This window comes from Hyperolius riggenbachi, chromosome 11, assembly GCF_040937935.1.
Source record: "Hyperolius riggenbachi isolate aHypRig1 chromosome 11, aHypRig1.pri, whole genome shotgun sequence".
NCBI lineage: Eukaryota > Metazoa > Chordata > Amphibia > Anura > Hyperoliidae > Hyperolius > Hyperolius riggenbachi.
Genome location: NC_090656.1, coordinates 32,537,774 through 32,561,324, shown reverse-complemented (window position 1 = coordinate 32,561,324; position 23,551 = coordinate 32,537,774). Strand labels below are relative to the sequence as shown.

At 44.5% G+C, this 23,551-nt stretch overlaps 1 protein-coding gene across 1 annotated transcript in view; it reads left to right on the top strand.

Moving 5' to 3' along the window:
• Positions 1-23,551, top strand: part of MARVELD3 (MARVEL domain containing 3) — a 55,553-nt gene that overhangs the window by 16,304 nt on the left and 15,698 nt on the right. The window contains exon 3 of the mRNA XM_068261757.1: positions 15,495-15,698. Coding sequence (XP_068117858.1) covers positions 15,495-15,698 — 204 coding nt within the window. The remainder of the gene's footprint in view (positions 1-15,494; positions 15,699-23,551) is intronic.

The following is a 23,551-nucleotide window of genomic DNA, read 5'->3' as shown; positions in this document are numbered from 1 at the left end:
AAATCTAATTTTGAATTCACTAAGGTGTTATAGATTTGTTTTATCAATACATTCTTCAATAAATCTATAACACCTTAGTGAATTCAAAATTAGATTTTACTCATGAGGTAAATTATCAAACATTCGATAAAGTGTTCAATAAAGCTTAGTGAATTGAGGCCATTGAACCGAGAATATTAAACATTTCCACAATATTCTAAAGGTCTGAGATTTTGATTTTGGGGATCTCATAAGCTGTAAGCCATAATAATAAAATTATAATAAATAAAAGCTTGAAATATTTTGCTTTGCATGCAATGAGTCTATTTCATATACTGGTTTCACCTTTTAAGTTGAATTACTGAAATAAATGAACTTTTGCACCATATTCAAATTTTTCGAGTTTCACCTGTACATCACTATGAAATCTCTTTGAAGGATTGGGGGTTGGGGATTTAATTAAATTCTGCTGGTCAGTGTGCGAATCTCATCCATAGGAAGCTTTCTGCTATTTGAATGCTTGGATAAGCTTGATACTGTCGCTAAGAAAAAAAAAACTTCCCATACTCCAGCTGGGACACCCAGACCAGGTCAAAAGAGAAAGAAATGGGGGTCATATAGAGACCCAGTTTAGAAAAAAAGGTGGATCAAATATATATTTGGGACATTAACTATTTTTGGCAATTTCTTTATTTTTGGCGTGACTGTGTAATACCAATTGGCGTCAAGTCCTGGGGGCGTATTTTGCAGGAGATTGCGTGCGCACATCTCCGCTTGATGCGCGTTCATCTCCATTTGAATGACACTCCGCTCCGTTATCACTCTCCCATTCCATAAGTGATGCTGTGCAGCATGGGCGTAACAATCACCCCTGCGACCCCTGCCATCACAGGAAGGCCCAGAGGCTTTGGGGGGGCCTCTCCACCTCCCTCTCCCCAACTGCAAGTGCAGCAAATTATCAAAGAAACCTCCCCATTCACTCACAAAAACCGTGTGTAATTTTTTTCCTGCTTCCAGAGGCTGCTTCACAGCAGAACACGCTCTGCTGCCATTCGCTGGCTCCCAATACTGAGGGGTTCAAGGACAAAGTGGGCCCTATGCTATCAATGTTGCTAGGGGACCCTATTAAAGGAATACTATCGATTCACATATTTTTTTCAATTGACACAGGAATTGTTTGGGAAGTGCTGCTAAGTACTGGTGTATACATTTTAGTAGCAACTTCTTTGTTTACTGTTATCAAAATACATTCAAAGTTTACTGACGGCCAAAACTGAAGGCTGACTGAGCTATGAGGAGAGGGGACATATGTGTAGCTCTGTGTGTGACAGAGAGAGAGCTCCCAGCAGCTGCAGCTCCTGTGTCCTGTGTTTCTGACTGAAGTGTCTGAAGAGAGCAGAGGAAAATGTAACTAATTGTCACAGCTTTTTCATATTGTTTTTGCTTTCAGAGTTTGATATGTTTGATATTTGCTTTCTGTAGTATGATATGCAACTCTGGCTGTGCATTGAAGCAGACACCCCTTCTGCAATTGATTTGTCCCAATATAGTGAAATCCTACCCTCAATAAATTACAGCTTTTGCCTCTGATATTCAACATGAATAGTAGGAAAATGCTTACACAGCTACTTAGACATTATTTGTACATTGTCATTTTAGAACACTTGGATATCACTAGTATTCCTTTAAGTCTAGTTACGCCCCTGCTGTGCAGCTTTCTGTGTGGCCAGGGTGGAATAGTCTATTGTTATAACATGTAATAGCTTTGGTAAAATGACTTATGCTGGGCATACACGAGTTGACCCGGCAGCTCGATTAGCCGCTGGATCGACTCCCCGCGCGTCCCTGCGGGCGGCCAGATCGATTCCCGCTCGTCCCTGCAGGCGCTCCTTATCTTCTGCTCGATTCCCTGCTATTGTCCGCCCGGGGGGATCCAGCGGGGTATCGATCCGGCGGGTCATCGGACCTGTCGGAAATTATCAATCGAGCCATCACCAGCTCGATTGATAAGGGTGCATCCGCCCGTGTATGCCCAGCATTAGAGATTGTAACATGAGAGATGCCTGTTGTACGTTTCAGACAACATTTACAGGATCTCATTAAAGCAATGATATGTAATGCCATGGTATTAGCTTTTATAGAATAGCACTAATAGCCACAATAAACTTTATTGCAATGTTTTATTTTCTGTGCACTGTACTTTATACATCAGTAAACAGATTCTGTATATTTATAAAGCAGAGATACGTGTTATTGCGCAGTTAAAATGCTCTGCATAAAGCTGTGCGCACTTGGTGGATGAAACTTTGCCCCTATCGACCGCTTCTGTAGAGAAACTAGTGCATGTACAGCGGCCCCTCACACCTCAGCCAGCCATCAGACCGACACATTGATTCTGTTCTCCCCACTTGCCACCGCGTGACAGCAATCCCACGCTGCTCAGTTGGCCCTCTTCCCCCCCATATAGCAACAGAACATGTCGTTAGCCTAAAGGCTAGCAACGTATCACTACAGCCACAGCCCTGCATTGTCATCCGAGGGATCGAATCCCTGCTGGGAGACATGCCTCTTTAGTGTGTACAAGGCTTAAAGGACACCCGAAGCGAAAATGAATGAAATAAATTATTGTACCTATCTTCCTTCTCCTAAAAATGACTTTTTAATATATTCCACAGTTTTATTTTATGTTTAAATCTACATTTTACTTTTTAACAGTTTTATTGTTTTTGCTCAATAACACATTAATTGAAATATGCCAGAGCTAAAAATGTATGTACTATTGACCCTTTTTATCTCTTTCGTGCTCTCAGAAGCCATTTTCTGCTAGGAAAGTGTTTTATAGTTGGAACTTATCAGTGAGGGTCACACTGTAGTCACTTCCTGTCTGAGTCAGCCACTTCCATACCTGATATTTAACTCTTTCAGGCAGAGAAAGAAAAAAAGGAACACAGCAAAGTTATTAGTGTGCTTGGCACTGTACATACACATGTCTATCTCATCATGTCACACATCACTTCGGGTATCCTTTAACCCCCTTGCCGTTCCAATTATGTCAACAAGGGGGCGGTGCAGCACTTTTTTTTTTTTTTTTTTTTTTTTTAAATCATGTAGCTAGCCTAGCGCTAGCTACATGATAGACGCTGACAAGCGGCATCCCCCCACCTACTCCGATCACCTCCGGCGATCTGCGCAAGCAGGAAAACCCGCTCAGAACGGGCTTTCCTGCTTGGCTTCCCCAGTCGGCATGGCGACGATCGCGATGACGTCATTGACGTCGGGAAGTCAGAGGGAGTCCCGATCCACCCCTCAGCGCTGCCTGGCACTGATTGGCCAGGCTGCGCAATGGGTCTGGGGGGGGGGGGGGGGCGGCGCGGCTCGGCGGGTAGCGGCGGCGATTGCATACTACACGCAGCTAGCAAAGTGCTAGCTGCATGTAGAAAAAAACGGCAATGAGGTTAAGCAGGCCCGGATTTACATAGGAGGAGCCTATAGGCACAGATGTCCTTGCACCTTATGCTTCACCCTCCATGAACCTACAAACCCCCTCCGAACCGCACCGCAAGTGTGCTGGCTGTCCCAGCTGTTACTTTTCCCTTACTTGTCCTGTCCATAAGAGGTAGCTAAAGATGCCACTTAATATCAGGTAGCCAGAAATACCCTCAATATTAAGTAGCTAGAGGTGCCCCCAAATATTAGGCAGCTAGAGGAACCTCAGTATTAAGTAGCTAGAGGTGCCCCTGACTGTAGGTAGATCTCGTCAGTGGAATGCAGAGACACAGGCAAGTAACCTCTCATTTACACTCTCATCAGGACTCTGCATAGAAACAGAGAGAGGGAGGCACTCAGGGAGGGGAGTGAGCCGCCTTTCCATCATCAGGCGCCTGTAGGCACGTGCCTTATAGTAAGTCCGGCCCTGGTCTTCAGGGTCTCCATACTGAAAACTCTGACACCATTGTTGTTTTCAAATACAGCACTATGAAAAATGCACTGAGGATTGCAGCGGTTTCACAAATCAACAATAGGAGAAAGTTACCACTAAATCTAGTTTTATAAATACCGGTAATCCCAAAGTGAGTCTTCCCTAGATGTCTGATCTATTATTGCATCAGTGATGCAGTTATAATCCAGGTGTTACAGACTACCCAGCAAGCTCATGGTGAGCCCACCTGAATTATCACAAATACCTTCTGTTTTAAGAAGACAAACCAGGGGTGTAGCAATAGCCATAGCAGCTTCTATGGGGCCCCGGAGCATAGGGGGCTCAGCTGGTACTTAATGTATTCACCATCAACTTTCCTGTGATTCTCCAGCCTCTGACTTTGTCTCAATGCCCATGGGCTATATGCTGTGTTGATTGCTTGAGAATGTAAATTACCCCAAAAACTCATATCCATAGTGTAGGGGAGGGTGGCATAAGAGTGCCTCCACCTGAGGGCCCCATGAAAGTTTTGCTATGGGGCCCCATGATCTCTAGCTATGCCACTGAGGCAAACTTTTGTTTTGCAGTTATAATCCATCACTAATTTTCCTCTCCTGAAGAGATAGATCCTTTGGCTGCTGTTTATGTACTGTACACTCCCCTTCACAACAGCTTGTGTACTGTGTGTACTGTGCACCCACTATACTACTGCTGAATCCTTGTGTGACAGCTTTACTCACATGACTAGTAGATCTTTGCTCTGTACTGTCCTTCCTGCTGCTGTCTACATTGTATAATATGTACACCAGCTGTAATATTGCTGCATCCCTGTGTGACAGCTTTACTCGCATGACTAGTAGATCATTGCTCTGTACTGTCCTTCCTGCTGCTGTCTACATTGTATACTATGTACACCAGCTGTAATATCGCTGCATCCCTGTGTGACAGATTTAATTATAGGACTTGTATATCAGGTCTCATAACTTTCCTTTCTGGTGAATGGTGCATTTTCTGGGTACAGACAGGAAAAGGAAGGCATTTGCAGAGAGCATTGTGGAATTGCAGGAAGTGACTTGGGGAAGCTCACAACATGTTCAAACAGAGAGCTGGACACAGAATGTTGAGATCAGACCTGATTTTTACACACTGGGTCTATTCACTATCTACTGGTAAACTTCACGTGTGAAGGCAGTTTAACTTCCCTGATGGTATGATTATTTCTGGATTTTAGGATCTTTTTTGAATGTTTCAGACTCTAAAACCAGGAAACAATCATGCTGCCAGAGAGCCAGCGGCAGCCCCAGCACTCACTCACCTCCCTGGGCTCCAGCGCTGCAATTTTCCCTCCGTCCTCCGGGTGGCACTGCAATTCTTTAGTGAGATTGATGACGGTGATCTCACCCGGTTGATTCAGAGCCTCGGAGGACAGGAAGGGGAATGGCTACCATTATCTGGATCCCTCGGGAGGTGAGTATATACACCTGCTGCACTCCAATCACTTTCATTGAGCCTCCGGCGGCTAGCCCGAGTGCAGCTCGGAATTACCGCCAGGGAGGTTAAAGGTGGCCATACATCAGGTGATTATCATATTCGATTATTATAATCGGATGAAAATTGGTAACAGCAAATGCATGCTCTATCGATGATGTGACCAATTTCGGGCCAAGCATGTTAATTGGACCTGCTGCTAGATGTCGGGCCATCGTGGTTGATCAGGTGCATAGCGGTAACCGCGAGCGATATCTGGACAAGCAACAACCCGCTACAAAACCACCGGTGCTATTTCCCCAGTGTATAAATGTTCATGTATGTGTGCATTTATACATTACCTGTCCTGTGGCGCTGTGCCCGTCCGTCTTCCAAATCCACCACTCTTCCATTGGGCCTGCAAGTGCCACGCCGGCAGTGTGTATCGGGCTAATGGAAGAGCGGCAGATTCGGAGGACCGACGGGCACCACGACACAGGACAGGTAATGTATAAATGCACACATACATGAACATTTATACACTTGGGAAACAGCGCTGGGAGTTTTGTAGCGTGATGACGTCATCAAGCCATGACCCGGAACTTAACAGCAGTGCAAGCGAGGATGCCGGCCAGAGCAGAGGGGGGCTAGAGCTGCTCATCGCTGGAGCCTGGGAGGTGAGTAAAGGCTGCTCGTAATACGGGGGACACCTGGATACATCGGGGACACCATGCCCAGCTAGCCATACTGGGGATCCGGGATGCCTGACACCCTCCTCCCCATGTAATATGGGCCGGTCCTTAAGGGTTAAGTACATTTTTTAGCATTTTGCAATTGAAAATGTACTAAAATGTAGGAGAAAAATCTATCAAAATTATTTTGAGTGTTTTCTTGCTTGCTGGTGGTTTAAAGGAAACCAGAGACGCTGACAACGAAAGATTTGATACTTACCCGGTGCTTCCTCCAGCCCGATAAGCACGTGTGAGTCCCACGCCGTCCTCCCGCGGTTTGCCATTCATCCACAATCGGCCCCGGTAACTGGACTGCGCATGCGAAGAAGACCTGACTCAGCCAATTACCGGGGCTGATTGCGGCTGAACAGTGGCACGTGGGAGGACGACGAGGACGGCTAGGAGAAAACTCAGGAGGAAAAGTGCATTGCATATGGGCCAGTCTAACCTGCACATCATCTCTGTATGCTGTTTATATCTACTTATCAGCCTGACTGCAACAGATCTGTTCAATTTAAGAATAGCAATCAATTTTTCTGACTGATTGTAACAATTCAAAAATCTGACCAATGTACCACACACATGTTCAATTTTTGCCCAATCATGAATAAAATGAAAGTTTAGAAAAAAATTTATTGAAACTATACATCAAGTAATTGACAATCCATCACACACCGTACAATTCTTGATTAAGTTGGTCTGAAATATCCAATCTCCAATAATCGAAAAAAAAACGGGAAATTCAATCGGATTTATCGATCGAAAACAAAGAAAAGCTTTTGCTTTTTTTGGGACAAGCAATCAAAGTTATCGAATTGGTGAAAAAGTGGATCTTTTAATTGTATGGTGTGTGGCTTCCTTTAGAATTTGTCTGTTTCAGTTTCTGCCTGTAGTTGTGATTTGAAGCTCTCTCAGAGGAAGATGCTGCTGCCCTGTTAGTGCGCTTCAGTGGCTGCCAGAATAACTGAAGCACGTCTCTGGGGTATTAGGCAATATGGGTGTGCTAATGGAGATGACAGCAGAAACCAGACAAGTTTCTATCACTCTCCCTCCCCCCCTCTGACGTAATACTAGCTTGTGTATAGCAGAGCATTCAGGACTCTGCCATCATGTTACTAGAGAGAGGAGATCTAATCGCTATTACAGCTGACTGTATCTCTTTATATAGAGTATTAGTGTACTTGTAGTGTTTATAAGATGATATCACAATGTAATTACATTACTGATTGTTTTATAATACAGGCATGTTGCCCTGAGGATGTACAGTGTACGCATTTACTCTTTGCCTGTACTGATAGTAACCTAGCTGCAGTGTGTGCTGATCTCTTCTACCTCCAGTATGTACAGTATAAGCTGTTACTCTGTGCCTGTACTGTAAACTAGTTGCAGTGTGTGCTGGTACCAGCCCAGTATTTTCAATATATGCTATTACTCTGTGCCTGTACTGATGGTAAACTAGCTGCAGTGTGTGCTGATCTCTTCTACCTCCAGTATGTACAGTATAAGCTTTTACTATGTGCCTATACTGATAAACTAGTTGCAGTGTGTGCTGATACCTCCAGTATGTTAAATATACGCTGTTACTCTATGCTTGTATTGTTAAACTAGCTGCAGTGTGTGCTGATCTCTGCTACCTCCATTATGTACAGTATAAGCTGCTACTCTTTCTTTACTTATAGTAAACTTGCTGCAGTGTGTGCTGATATGAGCTACCCCCAATATGTACAGTATACGTGGTTACTTTGTGTCTATACTGATAGTAAACTAGCTGCAATGTATACTGATCTCTACTGCCTCCATCATGTACAGTATAAGCTGTTACTATGTGCCTGTACTGGTAGTAAATTAGCTGTGTGCCTGTACTGGTAGTAAATTAGCTGTGTGCCTGTACTGGTAGTAAATTAGCTGTGTGCCTGTACTGGTAGTAAATTAGATGAAGTGTGTGCTGATCTCTGCTACCCCCAGTATGCACAGTATATACTGTTATTTTGTGCCTGCACTGATAGTTAACTAGATGCAGTGCATGGTGATTTCTGCTATCTCTAGTGTGTACAATATAAGCTGATAGCTAACCTGTGTCTGTACTGATAGTAATCTAGCTGCAGTGTATGCTGATCTCTTACCTTCAGTATGTAGAATAAAAGCTGTTACTCTGTGTGTATACTGATAGCAAATTAGCTGCAATGTCTGCTGATCTCTGCTATCTCCAGTATGTGCAGTATAAGCTGTCACTCTGTGCCTGTACTGATAGTAAACTAGCTGCAGTGTGTGCTGATATCTGCTACCTCAAGTATGTGCAGTATAAGCTGTCACTCTGTGCCTGTACTGATAGTAAATTAGCTGCAGTGTGTGCTGATATCTGCTACCTCAAGTATGTGCAGTATAAGCTGTTACGCTGTGCCTGTACTGATAGTAAACTAGCTGCAGTGTGTGCTGATATCTGCTACCTCCAGTATGTACAGTATAAGCTGTCACTCTGTGCCTGTACTGATAGTAAACTAGCTGCAGTGTGTGCTGATATCTGCTACCTCAAATATGTGCAGTATAGGCCTCTTGCACACTGCATGCATTTCAGATTCCGATTCCGCTTTTTAATCTGTTTTTACATCCGATTCCGATTCAGATTTTTAATCTTTACTGCATGCTGCGTTTTTTGATCCGTTTTTCTGTTGAATGTATTCAGGGAAAATCGGAATTGAAAATCGGAAACGGAATCGGAATCGGAAAACGGATTTGCAGTGTGCAGGGAGCCTAAGCTGTCACTCTTTGCCTATTATGACAATATAAAGTGTTACTGTGCCTGTACTGATAGTAAACTAACTGCAGTGTGCCACACTCGTCTCTTTGGCTTTTTCTATTTAAGTTTACCGCTTCTATGAGTTTGGAGAAGTGACAGTTATTGGGCAGACCTGGACTGTGTCCTCCCTCTGGGGTATGCAGCATAGAAAGCTTGTGTTTTATACTCACAATACAAACTAAGCCACTGCAGCACTGCTTCCCATCCGTCCTGGTAATATAAGAAAACATTTGTGTGCATATACTGTACATGTTTGCAACATTTATTGTCAAGTCAAAATCTGATCTGCAACCTTTTATTATATATAAAAAAAAATAAAAAATGTTCCATTCACAATAAATAGCAGGTGGTTGAACAGCATATACTGGTAGCGTGTTGTTTTCTTGTAATTGTTGATTGACCAGTGCTTGTGCCCACCTGGGTTGCGAATGGTTATATGCACAACGGTGTTTCAGTTTTTAGCTGCCAATATAAGGCGCTGCAATGAAGATCTGTTTGTTTGTTTGTTTTACTGGAAAATAGCATCACATAAAACTATCTCTGTAAAGACTGTACATTTTCAGTCAGTTTCCTAGTTAGGCCCCGTTCACATCACAAACGCGGATGGCCATGCGTGCGGAACGCAACGCATGCGAAAGCACGCCATCCGCGTTTGTGTGCGTTGCGTGGCTGATCCCATCACTGAAAAAGTGAATGGGACAGCCACGCATTTTTGCAAAAAATGCGTGCAGCATGCGTTCCCGGACCGCACAGGTCCGGAACGCATGCAGTGTGAACATCAGACAGTGCACTCTATGCACTGTCTGATGTCGTGCGTGTCGGCCTCCCGCACGGGTTTCCAAAACGCGGCTGGAAACGCGTGCAGTGTGAAAGGGGCCTTACAATAGTTTAAAAAGGAACTGTAATGACATACAGTAGAATGCAGTTTATTATTTAGGATACCTACGGTACTTTTACAGTACTGTAATTTTCCTAGTTTTAGCATCAGAAACCTTCCTTTATCTATATATTACAGTATATTCTATGTAACCCCGTCCTCCCAGTGATGTCACAGCCTAGGCTGATTATATGGAATTCTCTCCCCCAGAGCATTTTGGGAAACCAGGTATAATTTGTACTGGCTTCAGGAGCTCTCAGTAACCAAACATTCCAGTGGCTCTGGAGCTGTGGCTAGCTTACAGGGACAACAAAGGATAATTTTGCATATTCAGCAGTGATGCATCGTGGGAGATATCATATATTCAGTCCAACCTGAATTATTGCAAATGCCTTCTGTTTTAAGAAGGCAAACATTTGTTTTGCTAAACATTCTAGAGAGATCACCTGTCAGTACTAAAGATGTTGCCGCCTGAAAATTTCTGAATGTAAATCAGGAAGAGAAAATATTTTACAAAGCAAACACTGGCTTAATGTATAAATGAATATTGTAAAAGATGAATATTTTTACTATAGTTCCTCTTTAATACACACCGAATGACATTTTACGGCTGGCAGGATTCTAATTATCCTATAACCATGCCTAGGTGACTACACTCAACACCTAAAAGGAAGCCATTTACAGTAGACTGTACACTGAGTGGCATTGTCTGTCTGGCCTTAAAGGGAACCTAAACTGAAAGGGGAAAAAAAAAGTGTTTCACCTACCTGGGGCTTCTACCAGCCCCCTGCAGCCACCATGTGCCCGTGCCATCATGGAACGATCAACTGGGCCAGCCGATGGCCACTGCACCTGTGCTTTCATGTAACTGTCAGGCATAAAATTCAAAATCAATTCTTTATTTTTATCTGCTAAACAAGTAATAAGGATGCTAACCAGGCAATCCAAAAGTTAAAATCACTATTACTTTTCTTGTTGATAAATGATCATTCCCTAGTTTACCTGACTTATTTGGTACATTGCTGCATAAAGGAAGTTGCAGGGCATGCTGGGTTTTTGGGGTCTTTTTTGCTTCTTTACTTTCCTCTCAGACTTAAAGAGAGTCTGAAGCGAAAATAAATCTCGCTTCAGACCTCATAGATAGCAGGGGCATGTGTGCTATCGCGCCGCTAAACGGGGGTTCCTTCACCCCCAAATCCCCCTCCGTGCAGCGCATCCCCTCTTCCTGGTTGGGGCAGGGCTAACCGCCGCAGCCCTGCCCCACGCGCGTATCTCCGCCTCTCCCCCGCCCCTCTCAGTCTTCCTTCACTGAGAGGGGCGGGGGAGAGGCGGCAATGTGCCGCTGATAGACGCGACTAGAGGCAGGGCTGCAGCCGTTAGCCCTGCATCCAGGAACGACCAATTCTACGACCAACGATTGCGGGGGTGGGTTTGGGGGTGAAGGGACCCCCATTTAGCGGCGCGATAGCGGCGGTTTAGCAGGGGCACACATGCCCCTGCTAACTATGAGCTCTGAAGTGAGATTTATTCTCGCTTCAGAGTCTCTTTAACTAATGCAGCTTGATTGGTTGAAGCCTCTTTCCCTCCTGTTTTTCCCTCCCACACCTCGTTTCCTCTCTGATTGGCCAATATTTCTCATGCTGAGACAATGCACTTTCTATTGCAGAGCTGGAGCTGAGTGCCTGAAGACTGGTAGGAGGGCGGGCAATACACAATCAGGCAAAGGAAAGTAAGGGAGGAAATGACATCAGGATTGGCTTCAAGATAGACAAAGTAAAAATGGAGAATCCTAAGAAGGATTTTGTCTTTTTTTTACTGTAGAAAAATCACTAAAATCAAAACGTGGACAGTGCAATACATATGTTATGTAAGTAGAGCAAGTACAGTATTTATCTACTTGTATATGTGGGTTTTTTTTCTGACCGCTCCTGTTTAAGACTTCTGTAGCGGATAACTTAGCTTTCCATTACCCCGGTCACATGACAGCACAGTGCTTGCACTCTTTAGCTCTGCCCTGCCTATTACTGTAAAATGATTAGTGCTGCAGGTGGGAATGAAGCTGATGTCACTGCAACTCCACAGCCTGAAAGAGGTTCCCTGTGGCATAACTACAGTTTACAGGGCCCCCAGCAATACTTTGATGGGGCCCACCAATGCTCCCTTGCCTCCCCTTGGTACCCGTGACAAATGTGACGTAACCCTCCAATTCCTGTTCCCTCTGCTGCAGTTTACTATTCGGCCTCAGACCCTGAGGGAATCCTGAAGGCATTCAGCACTGTGGGCAAAGTAACCTTTTGGATTGGTTGGTGAGTCCATACACAGTACAATTTTGATTGTATTTACAATCGGGTCGCTGCCACCAATTCGCAGTAAGTGTGCGAATACGCAAATCTAACTCCAGCTAAATCCTGTAGGAAAAAGGTTATTTCAACAACCCTTTCTAGAGATAGCAAAATAACAATATCAGTAACCGTTATGGTAACGTTCTAACGTTCTCTCAGGAAACTCTATGCAGAGATTTCAGAACAAGCACTTAGACAAATGATTTTTAATAGTTTATTTTATAATAGCATAATGCGTAAACTAAATACAGCAAATCGATATAGGGTATAAAATAATGGGAATAAAAGTGAAAATCATGGATAATGGTCTGAGGCAGTCTGTAGAATTACTGTGTCCTTTAAAATTGTAAGTCCAAGCAGAAAATATTAACCACTTAACGACCGCCTAACGCCGACAGGTGTCGGCAGGTCGAGTGGTGTTTCTATGCAAATGTTCCATGTCAGTTCATGGAGTGTGTCTCCGTGAACAGCCTGCGAGCATCCGATCGCGGCTCGCAGGCTAATTGTAAACACGCGGGGAAGAAATCCCCTGTGTTTACATCATATGGCGCTGCTGTCGCAGCAGCGCCGTAAAGGAGATCGGCGATGCCCGGCCTCTGATTAACCGGGGATCGCCGCCGTCTGATAGGCTAAAGCCTATTAGAGGCGGTATAGGATGGATCGCCATCCTGTGCCGCCCATAGCCAGAGGGAGAGGGAGGGAAAGAGAGGGAGGCGGAAAATCACTGCGTAGGAGAGCTTTGAGGAGTAACACAATCCCCCCTCCTTGCTCGTCCACACATAGAGAGCACACGCAGCACAGATCAGCCAATAATCCTCTGGTCCTTAAGTGGTTAAGTTGTGTGTAATAGTCCAATAATACAAGTTTAGATCCTGGATTGTATATGGATACTCCAGGGCAGTTTCTTGGCTACATTGCACTCAGAACCCATACTACGCCCCCAGTATAGGTAGTCAGGTATGAGTGCGCCCAGTATAGATAGCCAGGCATAGGTGTCCCCAGTATAGGTAGCCAGTTTTGTAGGTGCTCCAGTGTAGATGGCTAGCTATAGGTGCTCCTGGTATAGGTTAGCTAGGTATAGGTGCAGCCAGTATAGGTTAGCTAGGTATAGGTGCCGCCAGTATAGGTTAGCTAGGTATAGATGCCGCCAGTATAGGTTAGCTAGGTATAGGTGCCGCCAGTATAGGTTAGCTAGGTATAGGTGCCGCCAGTATAGGTTAGCTAGGTATAGGTGCCGCCAGTATAGGTTAGCTAGGTATAGGTGCCGCCAGTATAGGTTAGCTAGGTGTAGATGCTGCCAGTATAGGTTAGCTAGGTGTAGATGCTGCTAGTATAGGTTAGCTAGGTATAGGTGCTTTCAGTATAGGTAGCTAGGTATAGGTGCCTTCAGTATAGGTAGCTAGATATAGGTGCTTTTAGTATAGGTAGTTAGGTATAGGTGCCTTCAGTATAGGTAGCTAAGTATAGGTGCCACCAGTATAGGTTAGCTAGGTAGAGGTGCTTTCAGTAGAGGTAGTTAGGTATAGGTGCCTTCGGTATATGTAGCTAGGTATAGGTGCTTTCAGTATAGGTGGCTAGGTATAGGTGCCTTCGGTATAGGTGCCTTCGGTATAGGTAGTTAGGTATAGGTGCCGCCAGTATAGGTTAGCTAGGTATAGGTGCCTTCAGTATAGGTAGCTAGGTATAGGTGCAGCCAGTAAAGGTTAGCTAGGTATAGGTGTCTTCGGTACAGGTAACTAGGAATTGACCGTGCCCCCGTAACCACGTGAAGGGGAGCCCAACTTCTGCCTCCCTCTGCCCAGGGCTCCCCTCCCTGCTCACCCCCCCCCCCCTTCTTGGCAGGGTAAGCTCAGTGGGAAGCCTCATATTAGCAACTCACCTTCCTTCCTTCTCCAATCGCCTCTCACTTGCCGTTTGTCTCCTCCATCGCATAGCCGCTTAATACACGCTCTACTTCCTGATTAGCAGGAAGTAGAGAGTATTTACTCAGCTATGCAACGGATGAGACCAGCGGCAAGTGAGCGGCACTTGGAGCAGGAAAGGAGGTGAGTTGCTAATATAAGGTATATATACCACAGGATGTACAGCAAATATTTAAAGAGACACTGAAGCGAAAAAAAAATGATGATATTATGATTTGTATGTGTAGTACAGCTAAGAAAAAAAACATTAAGGGCCCTTTTCCACTAGCAATCGCTAGCGTTCACGCTGAACGCTAGCGATTGCTGAATCGCAATAACCGGCGATTCCCCGACGTTCGCGGCCGTGATTTTGCTATGCTATGCACTGCATAGCAAAATCGCGGCAAATATCGCTCCGCCGCGCGTTCGCGTTTCCGGCAAAAACGAATCGCGGTAGTGGAAAGGACCTACCGCGATTCCTATGTTAAAAAGCAAACCGTAGCGATTGTAAAATCGCTAGCGGTTTGCGTTTTTGCGATTCAGCCAGCGCAAACGCGCTGGTGGAAAAGGGCCCTTAGATCAGATACATCAGTCTAATTGTTTCCAGTACAGGAAGAGTTGAGAAACTCCAGTTGTTATCTCTATGCAAAAAAGCTATTAAGCTCTCCGACTAACTTAGTCGTGGAGAGGGCTGTTATCTGACTTTTATTATCTCAACTGTAATTGAACTGTTTACTTTTCCTCTGCTAGAGGAGAGTTCATTACTTCACAGACTGCTCTGAAAGACTCATTTTGAATGCTGAGTGTTGTGTAATCTGCACATATTATAGGATGATGCAATGTTAGAAAAAACACTATATACCTGAAAATAAAAATATGAGAATATTTTCTTTGCTGCTAATCTTCTAGTAACTATTCATTGTACACAACCAATTCATGATATCATATATTTTTTCGCTTCAGTGTCTCTTTAACTATTGAATGTGCTTGGGCTGAAAATCTATAGTTCTTTATATGGGAAGACAGTAATATTCCATACCGCCCCACTTTGTGCAATAGGAATGAGAGATGACTTTTTTTTTCTTTGATGTCAGAAGCTTTATTTAATTTATCCCAACTTCCAGAGTTATGGGAGACAGCATACATTTTCGTTAGTGAATTAGTGAGTTGTATTTTGGAGTTTTGGGTCATGAAATACCTCCTTGTTTTGGGTGTGCGCAGGGAAATGCGCACAGCAGAGCTGGGTGTGTTCCTTCGGACTTGTATTGTGTGCAGGAACGGCCTGCTGGGCTCCTCTGGGTGGGTTTATTCTGGAACTTATTCAATCTTCCTACAAGAAAAAACATTCACAGTAGAAAGCAGCAAGGTGCAGCCATGGTAAAAAGCAAGTATCTATAATGTGTAGCAGCGTGATGTGTAACATTTCAGCAAACGGCTGGCAAATCATTCCTTCTCACGCTCTTCGATTGTCATCCCTGCAGGTCCCACCGAGAGATATCTAGGACCACATCCAGGCGAGGAGGAGAGCCGGTCACCCAGGAAGAACAAGCATGACCAGAGAAGTGGCCGGAGTGGTGAGCGGAGCTATGAGCGTGATAGACCCCGAGACAGAGACTACAGCCGGGAAGACAGAGGCCCCGGTACAGCTAGAGAGACCCAGTACTCCGGAGACGTGATAGCAACAGGTATGACACATATTGCTATGGTGAGCGGAACTATGAGCGTGATAGACCCCGAGACAGAGACTACAGCCGGGAAGACAGAGGCCCCGGTACAGCTAGAGAGACCCAGTACTCAGGAGACGTGATAGCAACAGGTATGACACATATTGCTATGGTGAGCGGAACTATGAGCGTGATAGACCCCGAGACAGAGACTACAGGTTTGCTAGGTACAGCTAGAGAGAGACCCAGTACTCCGGAGACGTGATAGCAACAGATATGACACATATTGCTATGGTGAGCGGAACTATGAGCGTGGTAGACCCCGAGACAGAGACTACAGCCGGGAAGACAGAGGCCCCGGTACAGCTAGAGAGACCTAGTACTCCGGAGACGTGATAGCAACAGGTATGACACATATCGCTATGGTGAGTGGAACTGGCGTCCGAGAGAAATCGCCGCCGGGAGACTTGGGCGCAGGATACAGCCGGTATATGGCTTATGGCTTATCTTGCTGTTGCACAGTTCCCGGCAGCGTTAAATACTATTCCCCCTCCAGGTCCACGTGAATAGTGGTGAATTATGTAATTCGGCTTCCAGCTATTGCTGGAGGCCAAATTACAGTGTTTACAAAGTAACTTCAGCTCCGTCTTCTGACGGCACCGGAGTTATACTCTGTGCGCTGCTATAGCCGTAATTCCTTTTACGCTCTATGGTGGCGCCAGCTGTGCCCAGGTCTCCTGCACTGGATTTGCAGTTTCAAGTGCTATGGTGAGTGATGCTATGAGCACGATAGACCCAGAGACAGAGTAACAGCTGAGAAGACAGAGGCCCCGGTACAGCTAGAGAGACCCAGTACTCCAGAGACCTGATACCAACAGGTATGACACTTATTGCTATGGTAACGTGATCCAGGTACATCCTTAGCTCCACTTCCTCCAGAGACAAAGGTTTATCAGGAGGAAAACCTCAGTCTGCACTTCCAGATATTCTCCCTATGATAATATAATGTACTAAAATCTAATTGTCATGTTATATTGTGAGTTCTAATCCCAAATGGCAAACATGGAATTGTATGGGAGGCAACCTAGCTCCTTGTAATGCCTGATACACAACATTCAATGTTCCAGCAGATTAACGGGTCGAAACGATTATTTCTGGCATGTCTGTACTGTTGTGCAGTATTGATCAGACTATCGATCCCGTGTTTGGGAGCTGATCGTCCATCGGAAATAATCTCTTGACCTCTTGCCAACAGGTTTTAGGCCTAGTTCACATTGGACAAAAAAAAGCAGACGGTTTAGTGGAATGGGCGAGTACGAATAACCACCGGATCCATTCATATTGGTCCGTTTGAACGGATCCGTTTGGTCCATTCCGCCGCATGGCCCAAAAGTTTGAGTCTGGAGCATTTTTTCCCGGATCGACGGATGCATTGCATTGACCGTGCGCTAATTGAACTGAGGGTCATGGATGGAAAACTGATCCGTTCTAGATTTTAAACAGATCAGTTTTACATCCATGCCAGTGTGTACTGGGCCTCATACTCATCCAAAGTTCTAAATCTAAACCATATCAGCACACCATTGTTGCAAATCAAACAGCATGCTTTATTGTGCTTAAAGGACATCTGCGGTAAAAATAAACTGATAAGATAAACAATTGCATCTATCTTCCTTCCCCCCAAAAATGACTTTTTAAGACATCCCACGGTTTTATTTTAAATTTCAATCAACTTTTTAAGTTATTACAGTTTCATTGTCTCGGCTCAATGACACATTCATTGAAGTAGCCCAGAGCTAAAATCTATGAACTATTGACCCTTTTTATCTCTTTCCTGCTGTCAAAAGCAATTTACTACCAGGAATATGTTTTTATGGCTATAATTTCCTCATCAGTGAGGGTTACGCTATAGCCTAGTCCTGACCCAAACGAAAACGGTCACTTGCATACCTGATGTTTAACTCTTTCAGTCAAAGAAAGAAAAAAAGGAACGCAGCATAGTTATTTGTGTGGTTGGCACTGTACATACCCATGTCTATCTCACTATGTCCTTTATAGACTTTTATGCTCGTCCAAAGTTCTGATGAGGGATTTTCAAGGTTTTGTGTTTCGCGTTGCTACAGCTGAAACATTTAGCCTTGTAAAGGTGGCAATACACTGGTTGATTTTTTTTTTTTTTTTTTTTTTTTTTTATTGCTGTCTGGCCAATTCAATCATTTGATTGAATCTGCTAGAAATTGATGTCGCAAATGATTCCCAATTGCTCGATTTTAGGCTGATTTGATCGACGCCATGTCAGGAGTGTTAGATTTTGCAATGTGCGGTGTACGCAGCAAAGCTTACACTTACCTGTCCATCGGTGTGCCTCCTACCTCTTCTCTCCCAGGGCACTTGTACCGCTTCACTAAGGCTAGAGGCCTCTAGTGGTCAAGTTAGGTAGGTGCCACATTGTCCTTCGTGTTTAGCCCAGGCTTTTTTCAACCAGGGTTCCTTGAGTACTCTGCATGGGTTCCTTGGCATTTTTTCCCACGGTGGTGGTGGGGGGTGGGGGGGGGGAGGGGGGTTAATAGAGGGCACAGTATATTAGTGGGTACTGTAAAAAGAAGCACTAAATTGGGGGTCAGAATAATAATGAGCACGTAATAAAAAGCACTAGAATAAGAAGACCTTGTAATGATGGCACTGTAATAGGGGGTGGTGACATAAACAGCCACACCAGCTTTTGAAGGCCATGCCAGAGGTTCCTTGAGATCCAAAAAGTATTTGCAGGGTTCCTCCAGGGTAAAAAGGTTGAGAAAGGCTGGTTTAGCCTCTAGCATTTGTCATGGGACACATGGATACCTGGGAGAGAAGAAGCCGTAAGCAGCGCCTGTCATGCACAGAAGACAGCCAGCAGACAGGTTTGTCTAAGCTTCGTTGCCCCTTCTTTCTACACCATACATTTCAAACTCTGGCCCACCAGAGAAGCTCTATTGGTGGGTAAGCCCTGGATCACCAGGGAAGCCATATGGGGAGGGAGCCAGCACTAGATACCAGGGGCCTGTGTAGGAAAGGGAAGTGGGTCACTAGACACCAGGAAACTGTATAAGGGAGGGAGGACCACTAAACATCACGGAACTATAGGGAATATAGGTGGACTATTAGACACTGGGGAACTTATAAGGGAGAGAGGTGGCCACTAGACATTGAGGTTGGTACGCGACTTGGTCCCAGAGCTCTTTTTCGGTCCACTTTGTATTTGAGTTTGACACCCCTGCTCTACACAGACTGGGGGGGAGGGGGGGGGGCATAAGATACTTGAAGACCTGGTGACCATGCAGGCAGTGTGTACATATTTTCAATAGCGTTTATGCTGAAATATATTTTTTAAAAATCTGTGTAGTGTATGGAGGGATTTGATCAGATAGATCCCTCCCTGATCAGATTACACATTGACCAGAGTATGATCACCTTTAGGGCCTGTTTCCACTGAGCTGGCGTGCATCTTGCAGTGCAATTCCGATGGCAAGCCATAGGAAGGATAAGAGGCATTTCCCTGTCCAACCCGCCTGTGGGTAAATGTCGCAGATTCGGCCCTAATGGAAATGGTCCCTTACCTCTACAGATATAACAACTTGTCAGTTCAGCGAAGTACAGTGTTGTTTACACTGTAGAATTAGCAGAATTCCAGAAAGTTAAAAGGTCTACAGAAGGGTGAAGGGTGTGCCTGGAGTCTGGCCAACAATTCCAAACCTTATTACAGTTCTCGCAGCAGCTCCTGTTTTTTTTATAAACAGCTTTTGATTTTGGGATTACTGAATTAAGAAGTTTGTTCCACAAGTGTTTTCTAACTGAGAATCTCCACTCAGGGCCAGATTTGTACTTTTTACCGCCCAAGGCCCACTATTACCAGCTGCCCCCAGACCAACAGCATTCTAAACTCCCCCCCAACATGGCAGGGATTAGATTGTAAACTCCTCTGAGGACAGTTAGTGAAGTGATGTCAGGTATTACATTATAAACTTCTCTGAGGACAGTTAGTGAAGCGATGGCAGGCATTACATTATAAGCTCCTCTGAGGACAGTTAGTGACATGTTAATTTAATATTGTTTTATTGCTGGTCCTGCGACTAGCACACAGCACCATCCTCCCCCCTCCTGTGCCCCCAAAGTCTTTGACTGAGGCAGAACATCGGATATTATCGGGGAGGAAGTGACAGTTCTTCCTCCCCGCTGTGCGTACATAACTCCGCCCCTCCACCTGCCGCTTTAGTTCCATATGTGTTTCACTGCACACAGCGCACAGGGGAGCTGCGCTGTGTGCGGATTTGTGATAATTGAGGTCGGATATTCTTCCTACCTCAATTAACATGACTGCAAGAACTGAGAATATTGTCCCAATCATCCTCTTGCAAATCTGAAAACCATCCTTTATGGTTAGCTGGTTTTTGATTTGGCAATGTTTAGGGGGCTAGAGATGAGATATTGTGATCCCAGTATTCCTATCCGGGGATATCCTGTGGTGGAGGCATTCTGTGTTTCCCACACGGGCCACAGTTGTTTATATGCGAAAAAAAATTGTCTGTTAGGGATGCAAAACCTTTGTCTAATGCTTTCAAATGCAGTCAGTCTGCCTCTATGTAATATATGAGGGACTGTGGTGTCTCCTGACTCTGGAGTTCAGTGGTCTGTTGTAGTGCAGGAACGACCTCTCCAGTGTATTCAGTATACTTAATGTTTTACAATTACAGTAACATTTCTATAGCGCTTTTCTCCCATAGGACTCAAAGCGCTTAGGCTCTCTCAGATTCAGTAATTGTTAGTAGGATGAAGTATTCAATGTTTGAGGCCTCTTTCACACTATAGCGGTACGATCGTTCCAACCAAAAGCGGTGCGATCGTTCAGTGTTTGTTGGGCTAGGCAAGTTGCACCGCGTATCATAGCGTAGTGGTTAGCACTCTCGTCTTGCAGCGCTGGGTTCCCAGTTCCAATCCCAGCCAGGGTACTCTCTGCACAGAGTTTGTATGTTGTCCCCGTGTCTGTGTGGGTTTTCATTGGCCAACCCGGTTTTCTCCCACATCACAAAAACATACAGATAAGTTAATTGGTTTTCCCCTAAATTGGCCCTAGACTATGATACATACACTACACGGTACATACATAGACATATGACTATGGTGGGGATTAGATTGTGAGCCCCTCTGAGGGGCAGGTAGTGACAAGACAATATACTCTGTACAGCGCTGAGGAAGATGTCAGCGCTTTATAAATACTAAATAATAATAATATCCACGGTGCAACAGCAACAAAATATATATACTGGTATATAAATGAACATGTGACTTCCAGTCCACTTCTGGGAGTTGCCAGGTAACACACACTTCAGCTTCTGCATTACCCAGAGGCACCCGGAGCACTTGCGTCACACCTTGGGTAATGTGGCCAGTCTCATAACATTTCATGCCCGCTGCGGCGGGGCAGAGTACCGCATCGTCAGGGGCGTAGCAGTAGCCATAGCAACTGCTATGGAGCCATGGCGATGAGGGGGTCCAGGTGGTACTTGATGTGTTCATTATTAACTTTCCTTTTTTTCTACCCTACCCTCAGACTTTGTCCCATTGCCCATCCACTATACACAGTGTACACTGCAGGGAAATGTAAATTGCCCAGTCAACACATAGCCATAGATTAGGGGCAGGTGGCATTGCTGAAGAGGCCCCATAGTCTCTAGCTACGCCACTGCGCAATGTGATGCAGTAAGTGTGAAAGGGGCCTTTAAAGGAGTTATCAGGGTAATTTTTACAAAATAGGTGCTACTTCCCGGGGGCTTCCTCCAGCCCCAAGCTCCCAGCATGTCCCCCGCTGCAGCTCCGCCGTCAGCCGTTCGCCGCAGCTCCGTCCCGGTCCCCGGCGATTACGTCAGGCCGACCTCCAGGTGATGGTGGTGGTGATTGACAGCGCTGCTCGCGGACGTCATCGCTGGGTTCGGAAGCGGGCTGCAGCGAACGGCTGACGGCGGAGCTGCAGCGGTGGCATGCTGGGAGCTTGGAGCTGGAGGAAGCCCCGGGTAAGTAGCATCGATTTTGTAAAAATTATCCTGATAACTCCTTTAAAGAGACACTGAAGCAGAAAAAAAATTATAATATGATTTGTATGCGTAGTACAGCTAAGAAAGAAAGCATTAAGAGCAGAGACATAAGTCTAATATTTGTTTCCAGAACAGGAAGAGTTAAGCTCCAGTTGTTATCTATGCAAATAGCCATTGAGCTCCAAGACTTTCAAATTCGCAGAGAGCTCTGTGTTCTGAAGGCTGTTATCTTAACTGTTTTTCTTTTGCAGAGAACAGTTCAGGACAGGTCAAAAGTTCACTGCTTGTTCTGTAGAAAACATTTAGAATTCTGAGTAGTGTGTAACCTGCAAATATTAGAGAATGCAATGTTATAAAAAAAAAAAAAAAAGCTGTATAACTGAAAATAAAAATATGAGAATATTTTTTTTTGCTACTAATGTTCTAGTAATTAATCTAATCCGTACTACACAACCAATTAATTATATCATAATTTTTTTTCCGCATCAGTATCTCTTTAATGTGAAGGGCTCACATTAACCACTTCACCCTAACTGGACGAAAATTTTCATCCAGTTAGGCTGCGTGCACTCCCGCGTGCCCCCCTGTGCGCGCTTCCGCCGCCGGCCGTTAGCCCAGCCATCAATGAAAGGGATTATAGATCCCTTTCATTGATCGGACCCCCGCGGAGAAAAGCCGACAGTGTCTCTTCAGACGCTGCGGCTTTTCTGAGCTCTGGTCTTCTTTTTTCTTCCTGGGAGCGAGATCGATTGCTCCCAAGACTTTTTGACTGTGGCCATCTTGTGGCCAGATAGTAAAACTACACCCCAAACCACATTTTATTAAAGAAATACATTTTAACACATTTCAAATCCCGTTTACCTCCCACACCCAAAAATACCCACATACAAGTTTTAATAAAAAATAAAATAAAAAATTACAATAATATTAAAAAAAACAAAACATAAATAGTTACCTAAGGGTCTTAAAATATTCATGTCAAAGGAGCATATCAATATGATGTATTAAATTATGGGCTTCTAAATAGTGATGGACGCCAATTGAAAAAATGCACCTTTATTTCCAAATTAAATATCGGCGCCATACATTGTGATAGGGACAAAATTTAAATGGTGCAATAAGCGGGAGAAATTGGTGAATAAAGTACATAGGTTTTAATTATGGTAGCATGTATTAATTTCAAACTATAATGGCCAAAAGCTGAGCAATAATGATTTTTTTCCATTTCTTTCTTAATATTCCTGCTAAAATGAATTTAGAATAAATTAATTCTCAGCAAAATGTATCACCCACAGAAAGCCTAATTGGTGGCGGAAAAAACAAGACATAGAACAATTCATTGTGATGAGTAGTGATAAAGTTATTGGCAAATGAATGGGAGGTGAAAGTTGCTCGGTTGTAAAAAAAAATCTCAACCCTGTAGGCTGAAGTGGTTAAAGAGACACTGAAGCGAAAGGACATTGTAGGCAAATTTGTCCTCCGATCACTTTAGTAAGGCAAAATAATTCATGGCTATCCTATCTAATAATATCCCTTTGTCATCCTGTCCCTGTGTCCGTGTGTTGCGCTACTGCGCATGTGCAGAACGGACAGTCGTTTGGACAGGTAGACAGGTGCACGCGCATGCGCACTGACTGGCGGCCGCGTAGTGAAAAGACCTACAGCCTGATTTTAAACGGGCTTAGGTGAACTAGTACGTAATAACATTGATCAGAGGGCATTTTCGAGTTGAGGCAGCATATTTATTTTTTAGGTTCACACACATATATATATATATCCAGTAAGTTAAGTGGACCTGAACTCTTG